General features: G+C 33.2%; 1 protein-coding gene across 2 annotated transcripts in view; it reads left to right on the top strand.

Moving 5' to 3' along the window:
* LOC132556042 (inosine-5'-monophosphate dehydrogenase 1b-like) overlaps nt 1-7,450 on the top strand; it is a 34,713-nt gene extending 27,263 nt beyond the window's left edge. Inside the window, exons 16-17 of one of the 2 annotated variants that reach the window (XM_060220434.1) lie at nt 832-854; nt 3,346-7,450. In XM_060220434.1, coding sequence (XP_060076417.1) covers nt 832-853 — 22 coding nt within the window. In that variant the 3' untranslated portion in view covers nt 854; nt 3,346-7,450. The remainder of the gene's footprint in view (nt 1-831; nt 855-3,345) is intronic. The other variant, XM_060220433.1, reaches the window with a different exon arrangement.
* Nucleotides 7,451-12,364: the final 4,914 nt, after the last annotated feature.

The raw sequence follows: 12,364 nt of genomic DNA, 5'->3' as shown, positions 1-12,364 counted from the left end.
GTTCTGGGTGGTGTATATAAGGCTACAACACCTTATTTGTATTTTACAGTTGGGTGGTACTCAGTAAGGACAAGGTTCTGGATGGTGTATATAAGGCTACAACACCTTATTTGTATTTTACAGTTGGGTGGTACTCATTAAGAACAAGGTTCTGGGTGGTGTATATAAGGCTACAACACCTTATTTGTATTTTACAGTTGGGTGGTACTCAGTAAGGACAAGGTTCTGGGTGGTGTATATAAGGCTTCAACACCTTATTTGTATTTTACAGTTGGGTGGTACTCAGTAAGAACAAGGTTTTGTGTGGTGTATATTAATTAGGCTACAACACCTTATTTGTATTTTACAGTTGGGTGGTACTCAGTAAGGACAAGGTTCTGGGTGGTGTATATAAGGCTACAACACCTTATTAGTATTTTACAGTTGGGTGGTACTCAGTAAGGACAAGGTTCTGGGTGGTGTATATAAGGCTACAACACCTTATTTGTATTTTACATTTGGGTGGTACTCAGTAAGGACAAGGTTCTGGGTGGTGTATATAAGGCTACAACACCTTATTTGTATTTTACAGTTGGGTGGTACTCAGTAAGGACAAGGTTCTGGGTGGTGTATATAAGGCTACAACACCTTATTTGTATTTTACAGTTGGGTGGTACTCAGTAAGGACAAGGTTCTGGGTGGTGTATATAAGGCTACAACACCTTATTTGTATTTTACAGTTGGGTGGTACTCAGTAAGGCTGTGTTGTTTCATTTTTTAGACAGAAGGTTCTTTGGGTTATACATTGGAATAGTTAGAGCTGAAGTAACTAATGGCTATTGTTGATTGTAGTTATGATGTTCGTCTGTATTAAGGTAAGGTAGCGTGCTCCATTTGGACCAAACCTGCCAGGCATTTTTTGTGTGACATGTTTTGACATTTTAACACCACATTTTATCATCTCTATCAATGTTTGACAGCATTACAAGCCAGCCTGGTAAATAACAAATGCCTCCTCCATGTGTAACAGTCACATTCATATCTCTTCTCAGAAACTGATTTCATCCAAATCATTTTTGTATGGATATTTATCTACAATTTTTTTTTTCAATTTATGCACAAATGTATCTAAATTACTTTCAGTTTGTAATTGTACACTTTTGCGCTTTTTTTTTTTTTTTTTTTAATTGAAGTAGTTTTGATATCATATCATTGTTGTTTCAAAAATTGTATTTGTTTAGTGATAACTTTTTCAAAATTGTTAACTGTTTCATGGTCTTTTGTTCAATGGTATACCTTAACATCCATTACTAATCATGATCGGAAAGTTCCTTCTCTTAAACTTTCACTTCAATTTAACTACCAGTAACATTGCCAACGAAAATGTTTAAAAACGAGGAGTCTCAGTGAGTATGTACCTAATTTTCGTAATGAGGTGGAATGGCTTTGATCTGCCAGGTATATACCTTAAGGCCTGGTAAAAATTGTAAAATTGTCTTTCTAGGACTCACATTTAATTATTGACTGTTGGACATGGTTATGTCACAAAGTGTATCCAATATCTAAAAAAATTTCTTGGAAAATCTACACAATTAATTTTTTTACAATAATGACCTAAACTTGTTTGTCTCAAGAATAGACCAGCCTTATTTTATCTTACATTAAACAATTTAGTATACACTTTTCAATTTAACTTGTTCTTTTCCAATTTTGAAAAGGGAAAAATTGGTGTAAGCTAACAGGTATTTTGAAGTTTTAAATGTCGAATTGTTATAAATGTGTTCTAAAACCGAAATACATACTCTAAACGTTTACTCTAGGCAGCAATTTGTTGTGAATGTATAGTTACCTCCCTTTGATAACTATTTAGAATGGTACACCCTACGTTGTAATGTTTGTATGTTAAGTTGTACCCAAAACCACATGTACCTGCACAAGACTGCATGATATTAAATTTGTTGATTGAAAACATGATAATCTCCCCTCTACCATTTTTGAGACATACATGTAGTAAGTACTAATACATAATTGGACTATATGATTAAGGCTGTGTTGTATACATATATTAGTAAAGCTTTTAAATTTAGTTATTTGCTGTTCACTGCCATAGCTAGCCTGCAGGACCCCATCGTGAAACACTTTGCTTTATGCAGTTTGTTAGTAGGGTATAATTTTTTTAGAAATTTAAGAAATTTTTATCATATCTTTTAAAGAAATATGTTTTGTAGTATACATATTATGTAGTTGATAATCTCACATCATATAGAAAAACTACACACCTTGGAGGGGAAAAAATAGATTTATTTTTCTTGGCAGTTTTGTAACATTTAATCATGAGAATAGGATGTATAAAACAAAAAACTCTTCTTTGGTAACTGGTGAGGATGTCATGTGAAAGAGGTCGGTTGCCTTGATTTAAGATTTAACTGTGCTTTTGAGATATGTATTTCTCTCTACCATTTGTTTCTTTATTTCCACTTATACAAACTAGTTGTAGACTGAAAGAAAAATTATTTAAACTGAAATTTGCTTTTAAAGAAGACTGCAGCCAAATATTGCTTTCTGCTACCATGTTTACTGTGTCAGGACTCTTTGTATTGTAGATAAATAATTATGTTTAAGATGTTAAGAAATTAATTGAAAACTATTTTTTTTATAAAATGAATCAGTCAGCCTGATACAGCATTTGTTGTCAGTCTGTCTGCCATATCTTAAAAAGATTTCTTTTCCATATTGAATAAAGGCTTTGTACAAAGTTTTCTACAATTATCCTTGATTCATGACAATTCATTATCAGTGCTTGCCACTTCCTGCTTTGGCCTATAGAGTAGAAATTTGAAATTAAAGAGTGAATTCATTTAAAAATGGATGGCAGAGGAGTTAAACAATTTAGAGAGAGAGGGCTTTAGAGACTTTTCAATGTAAGTTTTGATAAACAGATTAAACCTCTTAAGACCCGGAGTATCCATGATGGATGTATGTTTCTGCAGGGACAATAATTGACAAATATCATAGATTGTTTTCCATTAATTGCCTTGCCAGGCATTGATATCTTGTGAAAATTCTTTGACAACCTTTTATTTAAAAAGCAGAAACCTTGGATGAAAAAAAACATGAAAATTAAAAAAACAAAAACAAAACAAAAACAAACACAAAACAAACAAAAATAATAATCATAAAATATGAAATAATATTTTCAAAATGCATGATATACAGGCCTAATAGACCATTTGTCCTTGAAGTGTCACTTTCATTTACTAGTTCTTATTAATATAAATATTATCAGTTAACAGAATTATTGTGTGTAAATATGAGAGCTTTACTGATGCAGTGTTTGATATGTGTTTTTTTTTTCATATTTTACAGCTTTGAAAAAAGGTTGTACTAGGAGCAGCAATCCCAAACAATGGAAGTTAGAAAGATGACGACATTCCAAACTTTTTGGGAGGATTTCCAGATAAGCAACAAGGAAAATAATTGAAGCTACAAGGGAGTTCAGTTGTTTCATTCTCTTCTAGGCAAAATTGTAAAGAGTTGATGTTGCACAGAAATTTGGCTTTTTGCCATGGCAGTAGATTCATGAGTGGAAAGTATACCGGGTGCTATTAAGGTTTTATGTAGGATTAAGTGGCAATACATTCTCAGATATCCAATATTTTGAATCTATTTTTACAGACATTCTCTGCAGGTCTTACTTTTACTTACTTTACATAAGTGCATATATTACAAGAAATCCTTAAGGACAGATCTAAATGATATTACCATGACATATTTTAGTGTTCAGCATTAAACTATGTCTGCTATACTAGAAGTAGTGGAGATACCATTATCATTGAAGGCCAATTACTCCCAATATTGGCCAAGTAATTTCAGTATGTTGATGAAAGAAAAGTGCTAAATCAGTTATAGATAAACATTGAAATTATATTCTTTCATACCATATTATGGTAGGTGTTGATTCATCTTGTCATAGTACTATTGAAGTGCTTTAGAATACCTATAATTTATTTACAGTTGAATGCCTTGTTTAATTGATTTTCATACTTGCCTTACATTGGTTTGATTTGTTTGTATACCATAGATTTCATTTTTATCATTTGTTTTGGTTTTTTTTCTCTATTTCTCTTTTCTTACCAAGAATGGTTTTTAGTGTCATCCACTGCAATCTTGTGTTGCTGAAGTAATGTTACCAACTGCAATGTGACATAACTTTTTTCCGGGTTATTAAGTACATGTATGTTTAATTAATGAGGATGATACACTTAAACAATTCAAAGTAATTTGGTATATGAAGATGGAGAGCTATCAAATTCATTTAATTGAAATTAACTCATTTTTAGTTTTCATTTGACTAATACATACCCAATGGATGTTTTTTTTTTTTACGTCACATCAGTAAGATATGTCGTGTTTATGCTAATCTATATTCTTCTAGTCTTACATTGAACAAGATAACTAGCGGCAGGCACTATATATCTAAAGTAAATTGATCTGAAGAATTCACCATTTCATTCACTTATCAATAAAACCTTTTACACTATCATTCCTACCATGCTATGAGAAATGAAAAATTGAAATTTTGGAAAAATTCATGAAATGGATTGACCATGAATTAGTAAAAAGGAGTGACAAACTGCTATGAAAAACACTCCTGTTTAACATTCTTAATTGTCTGTAGGATCATTGATGCCATATTGTTAGATCTTTATCAAATGAATCTCACTGTAAACTTCTCCTTTTAACATACAAATGTAGTATCTGTAATATTTATTTTTACTTTGTCTAATTTAGGATTACTTTTCACATGTGTTTCTCATTTATATTTCAAAGAACAATTACATTTTTTGCGTAGTGTAAATGAAGGCCATTTTCTGTGAAGCATTACTTTTTTCAGGTAGAAAATTGTAATAGGATAGACTTGTAATTTTCTGTCAATGGTGAAGACAGTATGGTTTTAACAAACGGTTCAATACCATTTATGTTTTGTTTGTAACAGTGACCTTTATCACGTTGATTTTAGAAACAAGTTTCTACATTCACAAGGCAAGAACTTATTGAAAAAATACATTAGTGCTTCAAATTTCGAATCAATTTGTAGTAATCCAGAATCCTGAATCATTTATGTTGTAAAAAAAATTGTCTCAGAAATTTTCCCTGTTTTCAGTATCAGAATTTTGATGAAATTTTTAAAGCACTCAAATTACACTTTATGAAGAATAATATCAATTAGATATATATCGGTGTCCAAATAAGATATCATTTAATTCAGTATAAAGTATACACTATATATGGATATGTAGCTCTTAACTTTTACTACAGGCAGGACCAGAGGAAGCATTTATGTTAGGGCCAAAGCAATATATTGTTAATGTAAACTTATTCTGTGAGCCATGCATTTATTAGATAAGCATTTTTGTCGCTATAGGGACCACGTTGAAAACTACAACAGCAGTTGTGCAATCTAATTTTACATCTGTCAGAATTGTAATATAATGATATGCATTATTCCTGAAAGAAAAAGTCTACTTGTGAAAAATATACCTGTCTTCTGCAAATTCATTCATAAACATATACCAGCAATAAGAACCATGTTTTCAGTGATTAAACACCTAAAACTGAACTAAACACCAAGGTTAGATATGTGTTTTCAGTGATTAATCACCTAAAACTGAGCTAAAAACTAAGGTTAGATATGTGTTTTCAAGGCCACTACTTTGATGAAAAGTCACATTTACTAATATCAGTGAGAAAAACGAAACATTAGATTTTGGGCTTGAGGAACAAGAATATGCCTGGAAAGTAGTGTTCAGACGCTTTTCGAATTTTTGAATGCAAAATGTAGTTGAGAGTACATTAAAATGTTTGTCTACACTATCATAGAAAATGATGTATTTTGTAATTGATGAATGTAATGGTAGATTTGTTTATTTTAAACTTGTACCGTTTTTGCCTTCAACTTTGTCGTTACAAAGTTAAGATTCATTCACCGTTAGGAATTGCTGCATTCCATTGTTTTACTTAAAAAGTAAAATGATTATATAAAATTATGAATATCATTTTAATTAAAGATGTAATATACAAACACAAAATTTACGATTAAATTATCATGAAACATTTTATTTTTTATTCTGTCTCTGAAAGTCATCTAGTTTTTGAAAGCTATAATATTTGTGTGCCATACCTCATGTTGAGGATGGAGATGTATTACTGTTTCATAATCCATAATCTGTTCAATTTAGGATACATAATACCTGGATAATAAGTCAAGGAAACACAGTGAGAAATCTCTTTGTCGCTCAGTGGATTTCAGTTTCAACTTCAGTTGTGTACAAAGGAATAATTTGACATTCTACTGAATTTCTGGCTTCAATTTTATTTAGAACATGCACACAAAATTGTATGCTAAAATTATTTGCCAAAATGTATCTTTTTTGCCTTTGACATTGTTTACTACCGTAAAATTTGCTTAGCAATAGGAGACTGGAGTTGCCTTTTTGCTTCCAGTTTCTGTTCATACCTTTTGAATAAACTTCTACAGTTAAGTAAATATGATACAACCAACTCATTTACAACTTAGATATTATTGTGTAATTAAGAGATGTCACTTGATAACTACTTCATTACAGATGACCAGATGTCTGAAGTAAATTAAAGATCATGTTTGATCAGAACTCATTCTAACAAAATTTAATGGGTATATCATTTAGATGCTAGATATTTAATTACTTGCAAAGTACTGTAAGTTAAATGCAATGCGTCGCTCCCTGATCTTATTGTAGATTGATTGTATTCATATGTCACACCAATAATAGCTAATACTGCCTACATAACGTAATAGTTGTCTACTTTTAGGACTCCTTATTTCTCCAGCATTTTGAAATAATTTTCCTATCTGTATCATAATTTATAGCTGCGTTAATCATTTCCATAAATAAACTTTAAAAAATCAGCATATGTTGCAGCATTTGATTTTGAACCATTTATAACTATGAGGGACACTATTGTTTTATATAAATAAGAGTATATCTATAGCATTGCCATTGTATAGATGTTGTCGGAACCAGGACTGAGAGTTACAAGGTCAACAGTTTTGCCTAACGTTTATATAAATAGTCACCACACTCTATGTGTATATTTGCACCATGTGTTTACATTAGTTTCCTGATGTTAAGGAAGGGAGAATATCACAAAATGGTGTTGTAAAATGTAATTTGATATAACAAAATATGGTGTTGATTTTTATAAGTAAATATTGGTATCGTCCTGATTATTTTTCGTCATTTGAAAAAAATAGATTTGTTTTGAGTACATGTTCATGTTTAAGGATATTGTATAAACATAAATACACTGAAATGAAAGTCAACAATCTTCTGTAAAGTGTTAATTAATGTTAATTGGGTAGATATGCCTGGATAATTCAATCCTGTCAGAAATGCTCATTTTGTTCATCAATAAATTACTATTATTGATATTGTTTTTGTTTTGTGATTTCCCTAAGACAAAATTCCAAGTGACCCATTGCGATTGCCTTTCCTCCGTCTTGTCTTCTGTTGTGCATCCATAAACAGTAGACATTATCAACTTATCAAAAAAACTGAAGCAGTTTTGATGAAATTTTACAGAATCCTTCAATTTCCAAAAGCAAACCAGAATTGTGCATTATACACTGCTAACTAAGCAGCTGATGAATGTTAAGGCCTAAAGGGGTCAAAGTCACAAAACATTCAAAAATCTCCCAAATGTCAGACGTGGTAGAATAAGATACTGTTCAATTTAATTTTTTTAAAATCTATTATGTTTCAGATGTAATGGAATAAAATTCTCTTGATGGATGAAAGTGTGTATAAATGCTTTACTTTATTTGGTGAACGTTATGATACCAACATCACACACTACCCCCTGGTGAGGAGGTAGACATTACTTTATATGGAGATACAATGTATTATTTATTTGTTTAATGGGTTTAATGCCCAAGGGAAGTAATCAGAATTAGATTAAAACTATCAGTAGATCGTGGGAGTTTGATACTGTAGTATACTGCTATTGACCTTTGCGGATTCCTATTTTCCTGATGGATGGAGTCAAATTAACAAATTAAAAAAAAAACACTCACGAAATCCATTTATAGTGTATTAGGTAAAATACAATTTTACAATGATAAAAGAAGTTTCCATTTGAAACAATACAAACATGGTTTGGAAGTTAGGTTGGAAATGGTAGTTTGATGGTATGTACATATTGATCAAGATGGCCAACGGTTAGTGGACCAAATAGGATCAACCGGGTTGAAATTGTTTAAAACTACATAAAGTTACCTTACTTCGTTAACAAGATGACGTTTGTTATTATGACGACATGAACGATTGATTATAAAACTGGTTTGGATTTCGTTTACCGTGTTTATGCCATGCGTGGACTCCAGATCTATAATATACTTATCGGTTTGCTCATAATGATCCTTTAACACAGCCAGATATGCTTGACGAGGAGGCTTTGCGTCATTCTCGAATTTCCATTGGTTACGATCACTTCATACGGAAGTATTGAACACCCTTGGTTCTCAGTCCAAGAAAGTTTTAGTTTTGTCGTAACTGTAATTTTAACATGACAGCCATTTCGAAACAAACGTAATATAATTCAAACTTTCTAAGCAACAAGTTTCCCCATTGAAATTAAACACTTTCCATGAATAGTGTGGGATGGTGCTGTCGAAGAATTGCTACTCTTTGGACAGGCCTAAGATCCAAGGATCTTATCATCTTCATCTGAGTATACAATTTACACAAAATTATAGGAAAAAAGAGTAAACAAATCAAAGAGTTATAGTTTTTACTGTCCTGTGAAGTTTAAAGCTGTGAAGCTCTACCTAAGAAGGCTAGGCACACACTCACCAAGACTAAAATGGATATACGGTTAACAAAGCGTTACAGTTCGGATGTGCATGAAGTCCAACATCGTCACCAAAGACCATCGATATAGAAATAAGTTCTACCATGAGTATTCCACGGGGATTTAGCCGAAACTTATATGAGAATGATCCGTAGATGGTCTACAGTGTAGCTTAGGGTTTACAGGCAACAGCTGTAATATTGATATATATATATATAAATGTATGTGTGAAACGTTCTTAGAAAGCATGACATTTTGGTGTTAGCTTAAAAGCATTTCTCTTCCAAAATTAAAAATATGTAAGTCAGTAAGACAGTAGTCGGTAAAATGTGCCATAATGTTACAGCTATTCACGGCATTTCCACGTGCAGTCTTTTCCACAGTAGTCGGTAAAATGCTATCCATGGTATTTCCACGAAATATTCTATTAATTTCATACTACAGTGTGTGTCTACATTGATTGTTGCATTCACGATAATAATAATAAAAAAACTAAGATTTTCGTCTTGGTTATTAAAGAATATGGTAAAACTTTATCTGATTAATGATAAAGCAACTAACATTTATTCAAAAAGCAATGTCGATCTTGTGTGTTTCATCAAAGGATATATACTACCTAACAGAAGAGACATTGCCCCCTGAATAAATGTTACGTTGAATATATACATATGTATAATTGGGAATGGTTTAAGGGTCGTGTGCCATACCTTAGGGATTAATCAAGAGGAAAAACCGACAACGGGGCTCCTCTCTCTGGAATAAACGTAACTGATTTTCATAAAAGGTCGACATGGTCTCATACCCAATCTAGAAGCTAGCAAATAGGAGATAATTACTGCGTAATTCATTAGTAAACTGTCTCTTGGGTTCTCTATATTTGGACTACAATCACATGTTTACATGAATAATGACTATTTTATTACCAGACGGCGTCAACAAGGAATAGGTATAAACAATGGTGTTGAATGTGTGCCAGAACAACCGACTAATGTGGCTTAAAAGCTATATGATCTATCGTGGTTCTGCTGATAATATGCGTTAATATCCAGTCAAATATTCGAGGGAATTTAATAAATAAATTTTTCCTGAGATGTCTCTTCTACTTCTCCCTGTAGTCTTCCTTTCCTATCACCCTACTCCTTAACACACGCAATCCAATTTATCCCACAACACTCATTCGGTTAATAAGTAACCTCGTAACAAGTCTATTTCGGTCACTACTTAGTAAACTCCTACTAATACTTCCAACTCTCTAAACACTAACCTCACCATCGCAAACAAAACATTTAAATGTCGCAAAGTGAACAGCTACGAGAAGCAAGGAACAGTGTAGAATTGCAGAAAGTATGGCCATTGCTAAAGCGAACAGAATGGCAGACGGAAATGGAATGATGACTTTTACATATATGGACACCAAAAACAGATCATCACCTTAGTAACAACTAACCACTAACCCATAGTCCGTCGGATGGAGCTTAGATTGGTGACCCCTGTGAGAATGTCCAACTCGCACAATGATGATTCCTCTGTGGTTTTATGAATAATATCAGGCGTGATAACGCCGGCCCAGAGGTTAGTGTTAGATTAGCAATAGGCATTACTTATTAAGTACTTTATACTCCCAAAAATCAACATATCGAAATTTATTTATTTATTTTAGGATCCCCTTCCTCTTCCTTTCTGTCATTAAGCAGACCTCTTCCTGTGACCTGCTTAGTGTCAGTCTAGGGCTATAATTAGACCAAGGGGTCGTCTTCAGAATTATATCTTAAGACAGGTCAGGTAGTGCAGACGGCCCTTAACTTCCTCGTCTCTGAATCCCAATCACTTCATACTTTCCCCCTTCTCATTTTCCTGTCTTTTCTCGTCCGCTTAAAACCTATTAAATAAATAACTAAACAAAGGACTTAGAGTAATAATGAACAAGAAAAATCCAGCAAACTAGTGAACTACATGGCAAATTTTTTTTTTTTTTTTTTTTGGGGGGGGGGGGGGAGTACGTCAGGCATATTTCTTAATTCTCGTATGTAGGTTCTCATTGGTCCTTGGTAATAATTAATAATTAGTCAAATAAAACCGACAGCAGGTCATCTTTGATTCTAATAGATAAAAGTATGCTATGGATTTTTCTCGTATTTAACAGGTATGTTCACTTTGACCAGTTTTTTGCTTTTCTCAAGAAGTGATCATTTTCGGCTTTCTTTGTGTAATTATAAAACTGCGATGTTTTATCATGTTTTCATATGTAAAATTCATGTCTATTAATGTGATTTTATTCACACATTTCCCCGTCATTCGAGGAAAAACGAATATTAATGCGTTTAAATAATATCATCTTGTCTTGAAGGACACAGATGAAAATTCTTAACTCCTATTTCTAAAAGGTTTCATGTTGTACCGTTATTTCCTCTTTAGTCAAGCTGTCAGTAAATTCGTAGTTTTCCTCCAACGAATTTTAGAAGCAATAATCAATTGCCAATATTTCAGCAGCAAATCGCATAAGATTTTATTTGCAAATTTCCAATCAAATTTTTACGCTATTCCGAATGAAGTTATTGATAAACATGAAAAAGAATAAGGTTATACGATGGTTAGATACTAAAAACCATATCCTATTTAGAATCAATTGTTGTGCTACCAGGGTGTGACCTAATGAGGAACTCTACTATCCAGGATCAAATGTTGTATAAGTCAGGGTGATACCTAATGAGGAACGCTACTGTCCAGGATCAAATGTTGTATAAGTCAGGGTGATACCTAATGAGGAACGCTACTGTCCAGGATCAAATGTTGTATAAGTCTGGGTGATACCTAATGAGGAACTCTACTAACCAGGATCAAATGTTGTATTTCCCAAGGTGAGACCTAATGAGGAACGCTACTGTCCAGGATCAAATGTTGTATTTCCCAAGGTGTGACCTAATGAGGAACGCTACTGTCCAGGATCAACTGTTGTATTTCCCAAGGTGTGACCTAATGAGGAACGCTACTGTCCAGGATCAAATGTTGTATAAGTCTGGGTGAGACCTAATGAGGAACTCTACTGTCCAGGATCAACTGTTGTATAAGTCAGGGTGAGACCTAATGAGGAACGCTACTGTCCAGGATCAAATGTTGTATAAGTCAGGGTGAGACCTAATGAGGAACTCTACTGTCCAGGATCAAATGTTGTATAAGTCAGGGTGAGACCTAATGAGGAACGCTACTGTCCAGGATCAAATGTTGTATAAGTCAGGGTGAGACCTAATGAGGAACGCTACTGTCCAGGATCAAATGTTGTATAAGTCAGGGTGATACCTAATGAGGAACGCTACTGTCCAGGATCAACTGTTGTATAAGTCAGGGTGAGACCTAATGAGGAACGCTACTGTCCAGGATCAACTGTTGTATAAGTCAGGGTGAGACCTAATGAGGAACGCTACTGTCCAGGATCAAATGTTGTATAAGTCTGGGTGAGACCTAATGAGGAACGCTACTGTCCAGGATCAAATGTTGT

Source organism: Ylistrum balloti, unplaced genomic scaffold, assembly GCF_031769215.1.
Source record: "Ylistrum balloti isolate Yb309-2 unplaced genomic scaffold, AGI_CSIRO_Ybal_v1 Utg370542, whole genome shotgun sequence".
Lineage (NCBI taxonomy): Eukaryota > Metazoa > Mollusca > Bivalvia > Pectinida > Pectinidae > Ylistrum > Ylistrum balloti.
Note: the sequence above shows the minus strand (reverse complement) of the source record. Positions and strands in the feature narration are given on the sequence as shown.